This window comes from Oryza glaberrima, chromosome 2, assembly GCF_000147395.1.
Source record: "Oryza glaberrima chromosome 2, OglaRS2, whole genome shotgun sequence".
Classification (NCBI taxonomy): domain Eukaryota; kingdom Viridiplantae; phylum Streptophyta; class Magnoliopsida; order Poales; family Poaceae; genus Oryza; species Oryza glaberrima.
The window spans coordinates 5,878,245-5,895,991 of record NC_068327.1 but is presented as its reverse complement, the minus strand read 5'-3'; the positions used below and the strand labels follow the sequence as shown (position 1 = coordinate 5,895,991).

General features: G+C 45.7%; 1 protein-coding gene across 5 annotated transcripts; it reads left to right on the top strand.

The window, feature by feature from the left end:
* The first annotated feature begins 1,662 nt into the window (after nucleotides 1-1,662).
* On the top strand, nucleotides 1,663-17,584 carry LOC127761596 (putative coatomer subunit beta'-3). 5 transcript variants are annotated; one of them, XR_008015278.1, is made up of 26 exons: nucleotides 1,663-1,852; nucleotides 2,145-2,165; nucleotides 2,255-2,316; nucleotides 2,428-2,482; nucleotides 3,045-3,081; nucleotides 3,154-3,479; nucleotides 3,577-3,708; nucleotides 3,778-3,926; nucleotides 10,646-10,714; nucleotides 11,040-11,190; nucleotides 11,274-11,339; nucleotides 11,729-11,917; nucleotides 12,590-12,730; nucleotides 12,820-12,894; nucleotides 12,983-13,159; nucleotides 13,253-13,344; nucleotides 13,425-13,541; nucleotides 13,617-13,731; nucleotides 13,813-13,884; nucleotides 15,056-15,252; nucleotides 15,352-15,445; nucleotides 15,768-15,874; nucleotides 16,148-16,283; nucleotides 16,525-16,693; nucleotides 16,999-17,062; nucleotides 17,143-17,584. XR_008015278.1 is itself a non-coding variant. In XM_052285908.1 (26 exons), exons 1-25 carry the CDS (start codon nucleotides 1,850-1,852, stop codon nucleotides 17,016-17,018), a joined length of 2,724 nt encoding a protein of 907 aa, XP_052141868.1. In that variant the 5' UTR covers nucleotides 1,663-1,849; the 3' UTR covers nucleotides 17,019-17,062; nucleotides 17,143-17,584. The 5 variants fall into 5 exon arrangements, 3 of the variants coding, with proteins under 3 accessions (XP_052141868.1, XP_052141867.1, XP_052141866.1); XM_052285908.1 differs by having other exon boundaries at nucleotides 16,525-16,645; XR_008015277.1 differs by lacking the exon at nucleotides 1,663-1,852 and having other exon boundaries at nucleotides 2,105-2,316.
* The last annotated feature ends 163 nt before the right edge of the window (nucleotides 17,585-17,747 follow it).

The window sequence follows — 17,747 nt, the reverse complement described above, 5'->3', positions numbered from 1 at the left end:
GATTAATTGATGTTTGTACTATTATAATTACTTCTTGAGCTCTGAAAATTCACGGGAAATTTCAGAGAGTAAATTAGACCATAGAGAATTTTACAAAAATATTTTCGGCCATGATTTTTAAAGAAAATTTTTAATTCCCTCAATAATTCACTTGATTAAATTGCTTTAACTTTTAATATAATTTCTAGAAATGATTTATTTAATGATTTTTAATCCCAAACGAAAATCAGGGCGCGACACGACAGCTTATCATCGTCTAGAGAAGTTGTTTGCTTGGACTGGGCTTAAAACTGATGTTAACTTTATTAAGCAGTGCCAAGTATGTCAGCATGCCAAGAGTGAACATTGTAAGTTGCCAGGCCTGCTGGTACCTCTTCATGTTCCCAAAGAGGCTTGGATGGATATCTCAATGGACTTCGTGGAGGGTTTGCCTAAATCTGATGGCTATTCAGTAATTCTGGTAGTTGTGAATCGGTTCACTAAATATGCTTATTTCATTCCTTTGAGGCATCCTTTTACAGCCTCTCAAATGGCTACAACTATGGATCGCTCTGTGTTTAAAAGATATGGTATTCGTCACTTGATTGTCTCTAATCGAGATATGATATTTACAAGCAAATTCTGGGGAGATTTGTTCAAAGTTTGGAACACACAGTTGCAAATGAGTACTGCGTATCATCCACAAACCAATGGGCAAACCGAGCGTGTGAATCAATGTTTGGATATGTATCTTCGTTGTGTATGACTCAGGCTTCTCCTCACAAGTGGCATCATTGGCTCCATCTTGCCGAATATTGATATAACACTTCTTCTGACACCTCCATGGGCTGTTCACCATATAAAGCATTCTTTGGTACTAATCCCCACTCCAATCAGATTCCTGTTCTTTGTCTTCAACTCATCATGCTGTGGATGGATTTAGTATTTGAATGTGATCAGCTCTCAGCTTTTCTTCAGGAGCAATTGCAAAGAGCTCAGTTACGTATGAAACACAAAGCTAACAAGGGTCGTTCTAAACGTGCGTTTTCAGTTGGGGAATCTGTCGTTCTGAAACTCCAGCCGTATGTTCAGTCATCGATGGTCAATCGTCCATATCCAAATTGGCGTTCAAGTTCTTTGGGCCTTCCAAGATTCTAGAGAAGGTTGGCACTGCTGCTTATCGTCTTGGTTTGCCTGATCACAGTTTGGTGCATCCGGTTTTCCATGTGTCTCAGTTGAAGCCCCATGTGCCGGCTCACACACCTATTTTCGCTAGTCTGCCTACTCTTGTGGTTCTGGATGCAGCTGAAGTTGTACCTGCAGAGATCCTTAATCGTCGGCTTGTTAAGAAGGGGAATGCTGCTCGAATGCTGCTCATGTGCAAGTGTTGATCAAGTGGACCTCGCTGCCAACCGATCATGCAACTTGGGAAGACTATGACGTACTCCCTATTTGTCAAGATTCATAGCCAAAAGTTGTTATATTTTGGGGTGGAGGTAGTACTGAAGAATCCCTTCCCTTGTGCGCCAGCTTGGGGACAAGCTGGTACTTTGGCGGGTGGTACTGTTACGAGTGTATGAGATATAGACTTTCATGTGTGAGTGGGCCTGCGAGCCCAGGAGGATTTAAGCCTGTGCGCCAACAACTACTATATAAGCAAACAGAAATGAGAAATACATCTCTCCTCCCCCGACAACTCTGTTCTAACTTCTTCTTCCTCAGTTCCTCTGCTTCTCGATCTTGAGCGATTTCGAAGATACTACTCTCTTCCTCAACTCCGATCAGATCTAGCCTGATTCCGGCGGTGAACGGCGGCGGAGGTTGTGTAACAGCCGCGTCCCCGCCGTAGCCGGCCGTCGCGGGCGTCACAATGGTACGTGACTCCCCTCTCTCTCTCGCTCTCGCCTTCCCCCAGGCTCGCGCTGCTTAGGTTTCGCCGCGAGTGGGGATCGGTACGGCGAGGGCGAACCATTTGACGGCCGCGCCGCGCCGCGCGGTGCCGTGCCGTGCCGTGCCGAGATCCGGTGGCTGGAGCGTCGAATTCCGCGTGGATCTGGGGTTTTTTTTTGTTTGTTGCGTACTGACGTGATTGCCTTCTCGTTCGTGCTTTCGTGTGATTTTTTTTTTCTCTGGCGGCGAAATGGCGATGGCTGTGATGTTGGCAGCCGCTCAGGTTGGATATCAAGGTAACCACTGCGCCTCTCCCTCGGATCTGCTTAGCTTAGTTTGGTTTGTTTTGGTGTGTTTAGCTGAATGTGTTTGGTGGTTGGATCAGAGGAAGCTCGCGCAGAGGTCGGAGAGGGTCAAGTCCGTGGATCTGCATCCGACCGAGCCATGGTGAGTGGGCAAGTTTGTGTGTGTGACATGATTTTTGGGTTTTGGGGTGCTAGTGATGTAATGATTATGTTGTTCAAAGTCACATGAATAACTTCCTCCGGTGTAATGCAGGATTTTGTCGAGTCTGTATTCAGGGAGCGTTTGCATCTGGAACTACCAGACGCAGGTACATGACTGTTCACAGTAGCTTAATTCGTCATTTTCTGCTGGTTTCATGGATTTTATGAAATGATGATTATCTACTACCAGCACGCTGAGCTTTTGTACTGCAAAATGGATATTCCCATCCATATGTAAAATTCAAGATACATTGGATTTAGTGTGCTTGTAGTAGTAAACTTTGATGATATGCACTCATAGTAAGTTGTACCAGAGCCCGGAAGGAAACAAAGAAAAAGAGGGGGGGGGGGGGGGGGGTCAAACATAGCGATGAATGATGAATTCTTAAAACCTAGCGAGGAAGTCTTTGATGCATTGTAGAAAGGAATATGGTCAAAATAGAAGTAACAAGGAGTCAATGAACTTCTAGATGGTTGTTTCAGATGTGTGAGTGTTAGCTACATAATTGGGACTTCTAAATAGGTTTGCAAACTATTTAGAGCAAAACAGGAGGTGGTAAAACATAAAAGTAAAATCTAGAAATCGATGGAGGGAAAAAGAAACATACATATTTTCAGTATAGTTACTCTTAAAGTTAAACTGATTATAATATATTCATCTATCCCCAGACGATGGTGAAATCATTTGAAGTCACAGAGTTACCAGGTATGCTTTCCCACCTCATCGCTTACTTCTGTTTGATATACCATCTTGCTAATATAATCATCCCCATTTCAGTTCGGTCATCTAAATTTATCGCACGGAAACAATGGGTAGTTGCTGGTGCCGACGATATGTTCATACGTGTGTACAATTACAATACGATGGATAAGGTCAAGGTTTTTGAAGCTCATACGGATTACATCAGGTGTGTGGCTGTTCACCCAACCCAGCCTTTTGTGCTGTCATCATCTGATGACATGCTGATCAAGCTTTGGGATTGGGATAAGGGTTGGATGTGCACTCAAATCTTCGAGGGGCATTCTCACTATGTTATGCAAGTCACATTTAACCCGAAAGATACCAATACTTTTGCTAGTGCTTCCCTTGATCGCACAGTAAAGGTTTGTGATTTTGTTCCTTACATTTGCTTGGCATAGTTTTTGCATTTCTAACATTTCTTGGTCTGGATTTGAATGTGGTGCCCTTATTTAATTTCAGGTATGGAGTCTTGGTTCCCCTGATCCTAATTTCACATTAGATGGCCATTCAAAAGGTGTCAATTGTGTTGATTACTTTACTGGTGGTGATCGCCCATACTTAATTACAGGCTCTGATGATCAGACCGCGAAGGTATGCCATCTGCAGTGAATTATCTTGTGAGTATATTGGACATTGTTACGAGACACTTCGTTGAATCAGGTTTGGGACTATCAAACGAAGAGCTGTGTTCAAACGCTTGAAGGACATGCACATAATGTCTCTGCTGTTTGTTTCCATCCGGAGTTACCTATAATACTTACTGGCTCTGAGGATGGGACAGTTCGCTTGTGGCACTCTACTACCTACAGGTTCTCTCGCTCTCTCCCCCTATGATACAACTCATAGGATACTTCATGCATAGTTTGAATTTTGAGATAAATTCATGTACTCGTTACTCTCGTGGGTGTGTTGTTCTATTGATGGCAATAAAAACTCTGTTCGGTGGCATAAAATCTGGTTCTTAAATAATCATTGGTGTGTCATATCTATTGATGACCTTACAAGCATAGTTTCTGGTCTTCATGTCCTTGTTTCTTTACGAATTAGTTTGTGATGGATAAGTCTTTGTGGTCCTTGTTTGTGATTCTTTCTTTTGCTTTTGGGTAGTTTCATCTTTTCACCTTTTCAGGACAGCATCTACTCCTTTAGCATATTTTCAGTTGCTAGGACAGCTGCGGTTAGTAGGACAGCAGCGGTTAGCATCTCCTTTATGCCCCCCTTTATGCTTTATTCAGTTGGGATGCCCTCTAGGACAGCATCCCTTTCAAAATTCGAATTTTAGACTAGAAGAGTGCAGCAATAGGCTTGCAGCCAGCTATGGCTATATATATATGTATCCAACCTTCCTCGAGAAGGTATGGCTTTGTGTTTGTGAATGAGAAAAAAACCAGAAAATTGCCCCATCTCTTGTGCCATCCTCTTCTCAATGAGAGTAACCATTGAGGTTCTAACATCTGGTATCAGAGCCACACTTTCCTGTAGGCTAAACATCTCCTGTTCCACCCCCTCCCAAGCTCGGTTGAGCACTCAGCCAGCAGCAGCAGCACCACCAGCTGCTCCTCCCTCCCCTCTCCCTTACCCCCCTCCACACAGCAGCCCCCCGGAGGCGCGCCATGTCCGACGTTCGGTCTCGGCGTTCGGTCGCCTCGAGCACTCGGCGTCAGCAGGACGCCGAGCTCGCCGCAGCAGAGGAGCGCAGGCGAGCAACGGCTCAGACCGCTGCAGAAGCAGCGAGGGCGGCCAGACTGGCGGCAGCGGAGTTGGCAGCAGCCAGGGCGGAGGCAGAGGCGGCGGAAGATGCGGCACGTGCGGCGGAGGTAGAGGTTGAAACCTTGCGCAGCAGCATCAACGGCTCCATCGCCGGCGACATCACCGACGACAGGGAGCTTGAGGAGCTGGCAAGAGGAAGAGCGCGGGAGCGGGCAGAGCGGTGGGCAGCAGCCCAACCCCACGGCGGTGGCCCAAGGGACCGCGCGCCCGCCGACGGGAACCCAGACGGGCGCAGGCGTGCCGGCGGCAGCCCGGAGCCCGCGAGCGGCCCTCGCAGGCAGCGCGGCTCTCCCTCCCCTGACCGGCGCCATGGTCACCACGGCGTCTAGACGGTGGTCAGGGACTTTGGTCCCGGCGGTGGGTGGCCTACCCTCACCAAAACCAACTACATCGAGTGGGCCGCGGTGATGAGGGAGAGGCTCCAGGTGCGGCACATGTGGGAGGCAGTCCGATACGGCGACGTCAACTACGACGAGGATCGGCGGGCACTGGATGCCCTCATCGCTGCAGTCCCTCCCGAGATGCAGTTCTCGCTTTCCCAGAAGCGGACTACCAAGGAGGCCTAGGACGCCATCGCTGCGGCACGCATCGGCAGCGACCGCGCCCGCAAGTCCACACTGCAGGCACTCCGCAAGGAGTGGGAGAACCTGGCCTTCAAGCCAGGTGAGGATGTTGATGACTTTGCCCTCCGTCTCAACACTCTTTTGCAGAAGATGGTGCAGTACGGCGACGACACCTACGACGAGGAGAGAGCTGTCGAGAAGCTCTTCCGCTGCGTCCCAGAGAAGTACAGGCAGATCGCTCGCTCGATCGAGTCTCTGCTGGACCTCTCCACGATGTCGATCGAGGAGGCGTTGGGTCGCCTCAAGGTCGTCGACGGTGATGAGCCACAGCCTCTCTCGGGGCCTATCACCATTGGCGGGAAGCTCCACCTCACTCGGGAGCAGTGGGAGGCCTCTCAGGGTGACGGAAGGAAGGGGGAGTCTTCTCCCTCGACAGGTGGCCGCAAGCCGCGCAAGGCACACGGAGGTGTCCAGCTGCGGTGGGCGCGAAGACGCGCTGAGGCTGGCGCTCGCAGAGGCGCCCAGCGCGGCACCGCCGGCAACCACAAGCCGGCACGAGACGACACCTGCCGCAACTGCGGCAAGCTTGGCCATTGGGCCAAAGACTGTCGTCAGCCACGACGCGGCCAGGCCCACGTCGCACAGGTGGAGGAGGAAGAGCCGGCTCTGCTCCTGGCACACGCTAGCATCGAGCTATCTTCAGCGGCACCGGCCGCAACGGTTTTCCTCCACCTCGAGGAGCCGAAGGTACACGCCTTCCTCGGCAACAGCTCCAGCAATGACAAGGCTGATGGGTGGTACCTCGACACCGGCGCCACCCATCACATGACTGGCCGGCGGGAGTTCTTCACCGAGCTTGACTCCAGCGTCCGAGGCTCCGTCAAGTTTGGGGATGCCTCCGGCGTGGAGATCAAGGGCGTCGGCTCCGTCACCTTCACCGCCAAGTCCGGTGAGCACAGGTTGCTCACCGGAGTTTACTACATCCCCGCGTTGAGGAATTCTATCATCAGCGTGGGACAGCTGGATGAGAACGGCTCACGCGTGTTGGTCGAGGACGGACTCATGAGGATTTGGGATCGCCGTCGTCGCCTTCTTGCCAAGGTAACCAGAGGCACTAATCGACTCTACATCCTCAGCGCACAGGTCGCACAACCAGTTTGCCTCGCCGCTCGTCGGGACGACGAGGCGTGGCAGTGGCATGAGCGCTTCGGGCACCTCCACTTCGAGGCCCTGAAGCAGCTCAGTGCCAAGGAGATGGTGCGAGGCATGCCGTGCCTTGACCACGTGGAGCAGCTCTGCGACGTCTGCGTGGTAACGAAGCAGCGGCGGCTCCCCTTTCCCCAGCAGACGAGCTTCCGAGCCAAGGAGCGGCTCGAGCTCATGCACGGGGACTTGTGTGGCCCAGTGACACCGGCCACACCAGGAGGACGACGTTACTTCCTGCTGCTCGTCGACGACCTCTCCCGTTACATGTGGGTAACGGTCCTCGGCAGCAAGGGAGAGGCTGCGGACGCCATCAGGCGCGCGCAGGCTGCTGCAGAGGCGGAGTGCGGCCGCAAGCTGCGCGTGCTGCGCACCGACAACGGCGGCGAATTCACAGCGGCTGAATTCGCGTCGTACTGTGCTGATGAGGGCATTCAGCGCCACTACACCGCGCCGTACAGCCCGCAGCAGAACGGCGTTGTCGAGCGGCGCAACCAGACGGTTGTGGGGATGGCTCGAGCTCTCCTCAAGCAGAGGGGGATGCCGGCCATCTTCTGGGGGGAGGCGGTGGTGACGGCCGTCTACATCCTCAACCGCTCGCCTACCAAGGCCCTCGATGGCAGGACACCGTACGAGGCTTGGCATGGGCGCAAGCCGGCGGTCTCCCACCTGCGGGTCTTCGGCTGCCTCGTGTTCGCCAAGGAGCTTGGCCACATCGGCAAGCTTGACGACAGGAGCACCCCAGGGGTGTTCATCGGCTACGTGGAGGGCTCGAAGGCCTACCGCATCCTCGACCCGGAGACACAGCGTGTGCGCACAGCGCGCGACATAGTGTTCGACGAAGGGCGAGGGTGGGTATGGGACAAGGCGGTGAACAATGGTTCGACTCCGACGTACGACGACTTCACCATCGAGTACGTCCACTTCGAGGGAGCTGGGGGAGTAGGCAGCTCTTCTTCACCGAGCGTGTCTGCCCCAGTCCCCGAGCCTCCACCGACTCCCGACTCCAACACACTCTCGGGCCACGACTTCGACCACGACGAGCTCTTCGCCGACACCACCACAGTCGGCGACCCCACGCGCTCCAGCACCAACAGCCACTCTGAGCACGTCTACTCCGACGCCAGCTCGTGTTGAGCGCAGCCCGGTGGAGTTCGCTACTCCGCTTTCCCACGACGGGGAGCGCATCGACGCGTACCACGACGGCGAGCAGCTACGGTACCGTACAATGGAGGACCTTCTCGGTGACCAGCCGGTGCCGGGACTGGTACCTCGCGACCTGGAGGCGTAGTTGCACCTTGCGTGCGACGACGGTGAGCCTCGGTCTTTCGCAAAGGCCGAGAAAAACGCGGCATGGCGTGCCGCGATGCAGTCGGAGATGGACGCGGTTCAGGAGAACCGCACCTGGGAGCTTGCTGACCTCCCTCGTGGTCACCGCGCGATCACCCTTAAGTGGGTGTTCAAGCTGAAGAGGGATGAAGCCGGAGCCATTGTCAAGCACAAGGCTCGCTTGGTGGCACGAGGTTTCGTGCAGCAGGAGGGGATCGACTACGACGCCGCCTTCGCTCCCGTGGCACGGATGGAGTCCGTGCGACTCCTTCTTGCGCTGGCTGCTCAGGAGGGCTGGGGCGTCCATCACATGGACGTCAAATCGGCGTTTCTGAACGGTGACTTGAAGGAGGAGGTCTACGTGCACCAGCCGCCGGGATTTGTGATCCCCGGCAAGGAGGGCAAGGTGCTACGCCTGCACAAGGCCCTCTACGGCTTGCGGCAGGCACCGAGGGCATGGAATGCCAAGTTGGATTCCACGCTCAAGGGGATGGGCTTCGAGCAAAGCCCGCACGAGGCGGCCATCTACCGGCGGGGCAATGGTGGCAATGCCCTGCTGGTAGGTGTCTACGTCGACGACTTGGTGATCACCGGCACCAAGGATGCGGAGGTCGCGGCGTTCAAGGAGGAGATGAAGGCCACCTTCCAGATGAGTGATCTGGGGCCTCTCTCCTTCTACCTGGGGATCGAGGTGCACCAGGACGACTCCGGGATCACGCTTCGACAGACCGCCTACGCCAAGCGCGTCGTTGAGCTGGCTGGGCTCACCGATTGCAACCCAGCTCTCACTCCGATGGAGGAGAGACTGAAGCTGAGCCGCGATAGCACGACGGAGGAAGTGGATGCTACACGGTACCGGCGTCTTGTGGGGAGCCTTCGCTACCTCACCCACACACGGCCGGACTTGGCCTTCTCCGTCGGCTACGTCAGTCGGTTCATGCAATGACCGACGACGGAGCACCAGCAGGCTGTGAAGAGGATCATCCGCTACGTTGCGGGGACTCTCGACCACGGTCTCTACTACCCGAGGTGTCCTGGCAAGGCACACTTCGTCGGGTACAGCGACAGCGACCACGCCGGCGACATCGACACCAGCAAGAGCACGAGCAGGATTCTCTTCTTCCTCGGCGAGTGCCTCGTTAGCTGGTAGTCGGTCAAGCAGCAGGTGGTGGCCCTGTCCAGCTGCGAGGCCGAGTACATGGCGGCCTCCGCCGCTTCGACCCAAGCGCTCTGGCTTGCTCGACTGCTTGGTGATCTCCTCGGCAGAGACATTGGAGCGGTAGAGCTCAGGGTGGACAGCAAGTCCGCTCTGGCCCTGGCAAAGAACCCCGTTTTTCACGAACGGAGCAAGCACATCCGGGTGAGGTACCACTTCATCCGAAGCTACTTGGAGGAAGGGAGCATCAAGGCGAGCTACATCAACACCAAGGACCAGCTTGCGGACTTGCTCACCAAGCCTCTTGGGAGGATCAAGTTCCTCGAGCTCTGCTCCAGGATTGGGATGGCCCAACTTCCCCACAAGACGACGCACAAGACTTAGGGGGAGAATGATGGATAAGTCTTTGTGGTCCTTGTTTGTGATTCTTTCTTTTGCTTTTGGGTAGTTTCACCTTTTCACCTTTTCAGGACAGCATCTACTCCTTTAGCATATTTTCAGTTGCTAGGACAGCTGCGGTTAGTAGGACAGTAGCGGTTAGCATCTCCTTTATGCCCCCCTTTATGCTTTATTCAGTTGGGATGCCCTCTAGGACAGCATCCCTTTCAAAATTCGAATTTTAGACTAGAAGAGTGCAGCAATAGGCTTGCAGCCAGCTATGGCTATATATATGTATCCAACCTTCCTCGGGAAGGTATGGCTTTGTGTTTGTGAATGAGAAAAAAACCAGAAAATTGCCCCATCTCTTGTGCCATCCTCTTCTCAATGAGAGTAACCATTGAGGTTCTAACAGTTTGTGCATTTAGTAATTTATTATTTAGCCATGTAATTTTGATTGATGCAGCATTACATTCTTTAATCTAAATATAAATTTTTGAGTGAAAGTGTTACATTTACTCCTATAGCATAAGTTTGTATTACAACTCAGTCCTATTTTAGTAACAATATAGAGCAATTTATAGCTTGAAGTACGACTAGCTAAGAGGAATATTTTCTATTAAACCTGTCCTGATTGGTATCAGAGCTGGTAGTGATGGTTAGGGTCAAACTAAGAGAAATATGCAACTATACCACTTCCTAACAATTGGTGACCTCTGAAGTGAAGCACTGTGTCCAGAGAATTTGAAGCTACCATTTTCCTGTGGTGTTGAAAATAAGGAGATTCTCTTGCCATATTTTGAAACTAGCATTCTACACCAGGATATAGATAAACAATTTTGGGGGGTGCAACCAGGATGCACATCACGCCCATGCCACAAACATTCACTTACGCGTAGCTGCTATGCTTGTTAGTTACATGAATTACACTGTCTTCAATAAGTATTATAGGTTACTATATATGCATATGCTTAGTTGGCACCTGGCAAGATGTTCTTATCTCTGTGCATTGGTTTGTTCTTCTCTTTTTTTTGAAGACTGCTTTGGTTGTTCCATTTTTGTCAATCATTGTTTTGGATCCTTTTAATCTTACTGTAGACTGGAATAACACGTTGCTTGTTTCTTACAGGCTTGAGAACACTCTTAACTATGGCCTTGAGCGAGTGTGGGCTTTAGGATACATGAAGGGTTCAAGAAGGTATTGGAAATATTACACTCTTACTATTCGGATGCTATGGACTTACGGTTAATGTCAAGTACCATGATACTAAATATCACCTATTCATGTGCTATTGAAGTTTCCCACACCCAAAATGAATCACAGTATAAAGATTTGATTAGTTTAGCGTATATGTTCTCTGCTCCATAGTTCTCTCCAATGTAGCTATAAACTTTTTCGTTGTCTGCTAAACAGTTTATTCCACAATTTGCTCTTCACAGAAACCCTTTTCTTTTCATGTTTTCATTAACTTCTTCCTTTTCAAGTTAATTTAGTGATACGGGAAAAAACTTGACTTGTGCAGGGTTGTGATCGGATATGATGAAGGGACAATAATGATAAAAATTGGCCGTGAAGTTCCTGTTGCTAGCATGGACAGCAGTGGAAAAATCATATGGTCAAAACATAATGAAATCCAAACTGTTAATATCAAGACTATTGGTGCAGACAATGAGGTTTTCTTGTTCACCATGCTAATATGTTGAAAACTTGTATACTTTCTTATACGTCTTGTTTACTAACCTGTTCCATTTTTCAGATTGCAGATGGTGAGCGCTTACCCTTGGCTGTGAAGGAGTTGGGAACCTGTGATCTTTATCCACAAGTAAGTTCATATTTGCTATTTAAACGAATGCATCATTCGCATAGTGATGTTTTCCAATAGAACCAACTTGATGCTTGCAAATGAGTCCCAAGTTTCTTTTTCCTATTCATTACACGAGTCACATGTATACACCATTTGACCATGCATGTTGAAATATTTTAATATGTTAGTTTATTTGACATTTGCACTGGTGAGTTGTTTTATTTAAACACACCATGGAGATTCTGTTGTTATAGTAAAATTAAATTAATATCAAATCTAGTATAGTGTAATTATGGAGTTGGAGTGCCGGTTTTGAAATTGTACTTGTCGGGTTAAATAAATGTGATGAACTTTTCTACGTTCTGGTTTATGTTTGCATGTTAGTAATAATAGTGTATTCATTTCAGAGTTTAAGGCACAATCCAAATGGAAGATTTGTTGTTGTATGTGGAGATGGAGAATACATAATCTACACCGCATTGGCATGGAGAAATAGATCATTCGGGTCTGCACTTGAATTTGTTTGGTCACTTGATGGAGAATACGCTGTCAGAGAAAGCACCTCGAGGATAAAGATATACAGTAAAAATTTCCAGGTTTGTACTGCCCACTGCCCCTTCTTTTAATTATTGTTGTACATCAGAGTAGGGGTCCTTCAATGCAATGTGTGGGGCTAGAAAAATTTAGTAGGTGTGCACATTTCATGGACAAGCTGGAGTACTGTGCACATTCCAATATAAATAAAATTGCCAAAAAAAAAATTGCAAGTAGTTCAAAAAAAAATATAGCATGAATAGAATACCACAAATTATATAATAAAAAAAATGAATATCTCATGAAACATTTATAAATCACCACCGTCGATCTTCAAATAACATATCCATTGTTTCAAATCGTTTTTCACATTTGGCTAATCACAATTAGAAAATCCATTAAAAATCATCTACAATTTATTAATATCACTGAAGGTTTCATAATATAAAGTTAGTTTTTTTCTTGTTTTTCTTTAGAATATAGAAAATCAGTAAATGACCAACTCCTTCTGGATAGGGATATGGGAGTGAGCAATATTGCCTATAGTAGTTGGGGTAGACTGATCAATACTAAAATGTGACTTGAGTAAGGGGCATTATGAATCATTTATTCTTCTACTGTGTCAGGGTCAACTTGTTACTTATATTTATTAGGCAGCTGCCAAGCTTATCACAACAATCTCCTTTACTGTGGTTTCTGAAACATAGTATGATGATAAAACCTATCTATTTCAGGAGAGAAAGAGTATAAGACCACCATTTTCTGCAGAGCGTATATTTGGTGGAGTATTGCTGGCTATGTGTACAAATGATTTTATTTGCTTCCATGACTGGGCAGAGGGCAGGATGATACGCAGAATTGATGTCAATGTGAAAGTGAGTAATTTTGTTCCTGGATTTAAATTTTTTTTGCGAGTCATTTGGAATATTATGATGCTAAATAGGATCCGCTTTCTTATTTGTAGAATCTCTATTGGGCCGATAGTGGTGATTTAGTGACAATTGCAAGTGACACCTCATTCTACATTTTGAAGTACAATGTAAGTTTTTCTGCATTTTGTTGGCTCTGTAGTTCAATTATGTAACGTCTACTTGATGCAACTATAACACAAAAATTATACCTTCCAGAGGGATGTAGTTTCTTCTCATTTGGATGGAGGGGGTTCAGTTGGTGAGGAAGGTGTGGAAGATGCCTTTGAACTACTTCATGAGATCAATGAACGCATCCGAACGGGCCTATGGGTTGGCGATTGTTTTATCTACAACAATTCTTCGTCACGACTTAATTACTGTGTAGGAGGAGAGGTAAGTATTTTCATTATATCAAAAATGCATTCACATATGATTTGGTAAGACCCTTAATTTTCAGGGGTAGTATAACTATTCGATGTATTACAGGTCACAACCTTATTTCACTTGGATCGGCAAATGTATTTACTGGGATATCTTGCTAACCAAAGCCGTGTCTATCTTATTGACAAGCAATTTAAGTGAGTCTTGGTTATCTGGTATCGTATCATATTCTGAAGCCACAATGAACTTCTGAGGTTAACTTGTTTTCTTACTGCAGTGTTGTGGGGTATACTTTACTCCTTACCATGATTGAGTATAAAACACTTGTAATGCGTGGAGACTTCGATCGTGCAAACGCTCTTTTACCATCTATACCAAAAGAACAACATGACAGGTGCCCCCTGTTCTGCTAATTATTGTACTCTGCAATTCAGGCCTCAGAATCTGAAGATAACCCTTTTATTTTCAGTGTGGCACGTTTCTTGGAATCACGGGGCATGTTGGAAGAAGCCCTTGAGATAGCAACAGACTCTAATTACAGATTTGACTTGGCCGTGCAGCTTGGTCGGCTTGAAGTTGCAAAGGCACAGATGATTAATTTATTTATCACATTTCCAAGAATGTTTTTGTCTTTGTTCAAATGTTCTTAACTATTTGCTTTTCAGGCAATTGCCATTGAGGCACAAAGTGAGTCCAAGTGGAGGCAGTTAGGAGAGTTAGCTATGTCAACCGGAAAGGTACAGCTGTTGGATGTATTAGTTACTACTCCCTCTGTTTCATATTATAAGACTTTCTAGCATTGCCCACATTCATATAGATGTTAATGAATCTAGACACACACACACACACACACACATATATATATAGAGAGATTCATTAACATATATATTAATTTGAGCAATGCTAGAAAGTCTTATAATATGAAACGGAGGAAGTATCTTCTATGAGTGGTCAATATATATATTGTGCTAATTAAGTGGGACTGTTCTGCCATGGCATTTTAGTTTCTTGATTATTAGTACCAGTATACCGTGTAACTTAATAATTATGAGCACACAGAAATAAATCCCTCCTCCCAACAATATAAGCAAGCATTTGAATTTTGTTCATGAATATAAGCATTTCTACAATGCATATGTAAAATCAATCACCTCATTTAAATTTCTTCCCATCTTACGCCCAACTACTCTTCAACCCCAACCTTCTCATTAAATGAGGGCACTAATGTACTTTCTCCTCAACTTTAATCTTTGCTCAACAGCCTAGAAATGTTTATATTGTTGGACAGAAGAAGTATATAATTTAACAAAGGCATTTGTGAAGAGATAATATTGCAGTTTTGATGGGAAGGAGCTTTGATTGTTGCTATGATGCTTGAATTAGAACCTAAGAAGTTCTTGTGCCTTTGCTTTTGCTCTGTCCATCTTTTGTACTACCTCCATTTCATTCTATAAGTCGTTTTGACTTTTTTCTAAGTCAGACTTCTTTAGCTTTGACGAAATCTATAGAAAAATATAGCAATATTTTTAACACAAAAGAAGAAAACTATCCAAATATATTCAATGTTAGATGTAATGAAACCAACTTGGTGCTATAAGTGTTGCTATATTTTTTCTATAAACTTGGTTAAACATTCAAGAAGTTTGATTTTTTTAAAGAAAGTCAAAACGACTTATTATATGAAACGGAAGGAGGAGTTGTTTTTGAAAGTAGAATTATGCATGGAAAACAATAGTTTTGCCTGATGGCAGAGTTCTGTGTGTAAAAAAAATAACTTACCATCTTAGTTTTAAGTAGAATTCTTGCAATTTAATAACTTTGCCATGTTATGTATCAGCACCTTGCCAGATACAAAACTGGCTAAAAGAGTGCACTCATATTCTAACATGTCAAGTGTCAATTCTGCAGCTTGATATGGCAGAGGAGTGTCTTCTACATGCTATGGATCTCAGTGGTTTATTACTTCTGTATTCATCCCTTGGTGATGCTGAAGGGCTGACAAAATTAACATCTATGGCTAAAGAACAAGGGAAGAACAATGTTGCTTTCCTTTGTTTCTTCATGCTTGGAAAACTGGAAGAATGTCTTCAATTGTTAATCGAAAGGTATTGCCATTTGCCAAGACTATCCTATTTAATAGTACAATGCTTATTCAGAAAATGTATTTTTTATTTTATGGTGATCACGTTATATTCTCTATACAGTAATCGTATACCAGAAGCAGCATTGATGTCGAGATCTTATCTTCCGAGCAAAGTCCCTGAGATTGTAACATTATGGAAAAAGGATCTCCAAAAGGTACCATCTGTCTCTTTTTTTCCCCTCCAAAAGGTACCCAGTTTCTGGTGTTAATACTGATGATTTTTAGTGATGTTTCCGTCCTAACAGGCAGAATGCCCAATCTATATTTTGTGTACCTGATAAATCATGGGCATTCAAGGGCATTTTGTCTATTATCTGAGCTAGCATGCAAAACTAACCAAAAGACAAACAATCTTGTGCTAGAGTATTGTTCTTATTTTCAGACTTGCGCTACACGACACTGTTTAATTTGTAGGAGATATGTGTTTTATTATCTTACCATGCCTTTTTTTTCATTCTCGTGCCATTTTCTTTATAGGTAAACCCCAAAGCGGCAGAATCATTGGCAGATCCCAACGAGTACCCAAACTTGTTTGAAGACTGGCAAATTGCTCTCAATGTAGAAGCTAATGTTGCGCCCAAAAGGTCTGTTTGTAAAAGTAAAAACTATGTTCTTTTGTGAAAGTTTTACCAGTTCTCTCTTCCACGCATGGGACAAGCCGTCATGGTTTGCTTTCCTCTTCTCTTTAATTGAAAGCATCTGATGAAGTAAGAATGATGCCCTCTACCATGTATGGGATGCGGGTTTGGAATATCACATTTAGCTTCAGTTGAGCACATATAGTGAAATAAATAGAAGTAATGTCAGTGCTCATTTGTACTTTTTCTTTATTGTAATATGAAATCCTATTTGTATAGGGGTATTTATGCACCAGCTGAGGAGTACATTATCCATGCTGAGAGGCCTAACGAGACTCTGGTGGAAGCTTTCAAAAATATGCGTATACATCAAGAGGAGGTGCTGCCAGATGAAAATGGAGATGACACTCACGAGGTATCACTCTTACAGAAAGAGTTGTAAAAAAATATTGTTAAATAGTGGGTAGCTATTTGAAGATGTTAAATTACTTCTACTAAACTGATCTCTTTTTTTTTTGGCATGCGAGGTCCTATATTTATCACCAATCTTTTAAAGTGATCATTATTTCAATAAAATCGCATTTTTTGCTATTCATTATATTTTCTTTTCTCCTTGCTTTAAGTTGTAATATAGTAATATCAATCTGGTCCACCAGGCTATCGAGGAAAATGGAGTAGAAGAAAGCCAAGAAGATGCTGTTGAGGTTGATGTTGAAGCTGATGGTTCGACTGACGGTACTGTCCTTGTGAACGGAAATGATACCGAGGAACAGTGGGGTACGAACAACGAAGAATCATTAGCATAAAAGCTGTAGTTGAGCAAGTGTACAGTCCTAAAACCTTTTTTTCGTCCTAGTTTCTCCTCCCAGGGCACCAATGATCATAGTGAAAACTTGCTGCTGGTGTCCTCAAAAAGAAAAGAAAGAAAGAAAGAAAACCTGCTTCTGGATACAAGTGTTTATTCTGGGCTATATCCTTTAGTTTAATCTGCCGGGATAATTTAATTTTGGTATTCGAGTTAATCTGTTGGTCTGACCAGTTTTCTTAGACAGTTTGAACATGGGAGCAAATTTTGTGCTTGCTATACATGAGTTGTTGATGTTTTCTAACTACTGTCTTGCCTTTTGCAGTATTGACTCCTGACCAATAGTAATCAGCGGGACAGCAACCTGATACACTATTCAGCTTGTAAAGGTGAAGTGTTTTTCCATCTGTTCAATTAGCGACAGTTGTTAACAACTATTCAATTGTTATAGCTAATTATTTTTTTACAGGTTGCTGACTCCTACTGAAACTATGTGAAGGCCGTTTTCCTCCACTTGTATAATCATTGGGCGTGCTTTAAACAATCGGCATATCCGACGATAGTCATCGCTTTGTCCCTGTTTGAGATAGAAAATTTTGTACCTTTTTACACACATAGGTCATTACTGTGGGTTCTCAGGATGCTTTATTTATACGAGGGATATTCCCTTCTCGTTGAGGTTGAATTTGATTAGCTAAAGAGGATCCATATTTTACACAAGAGTACATAGGGTAAAAGTATGCTTGCTGGATCCAGAATGTTTCTTTGATGCAATCTGCAAGACAACACTTTGTGCGAGCTATGTATCATTTCATTTGTGCTATTCCTTGCGAGCGTTATTAGTGAATAATAAAAGTTTAGATACAAGATTGATTCTTTTATATAGATATAAACGTCATAGCCTTGTAAAATTTCAGCTCTTCTTGTTGGGCCTATCATGAATCATCTTGATAACCAAAGGGAAAGTGGGAGTTCGCTACTTGTGAACGTACTCAACAAAAATTGTTTCGACCGAAATTCTGCTTTAAAAGAACTTATTTGCCATTCTGCTTGCCGCCATCTTTAGCACCTGAC

Bases quoted from the DNA above. Each gene is read 5' to 3' on its own strand.
- LOC127761596 (XM_052285906.1), top strand. From the start codon at position 2,120: ATGGCGATGGCTGTGATGTTGGCAGCCGCTCAGGTTGGATATCAAGGT. The intron at 3,709-3,777 runs GTATGCCATCTG...TCGTTGAATCAG, and splicing joins CTGATGATCAGACCGCGAAG to GTTTGGGACTATCAAACGAA. The intron at 10,715-11,039 runs GTATTGGAAATA...TGACTTGTGCAG, and splicing joins TACATGAAGGGTTCAAGAAG to GGTTGTGATCGGATATGATG.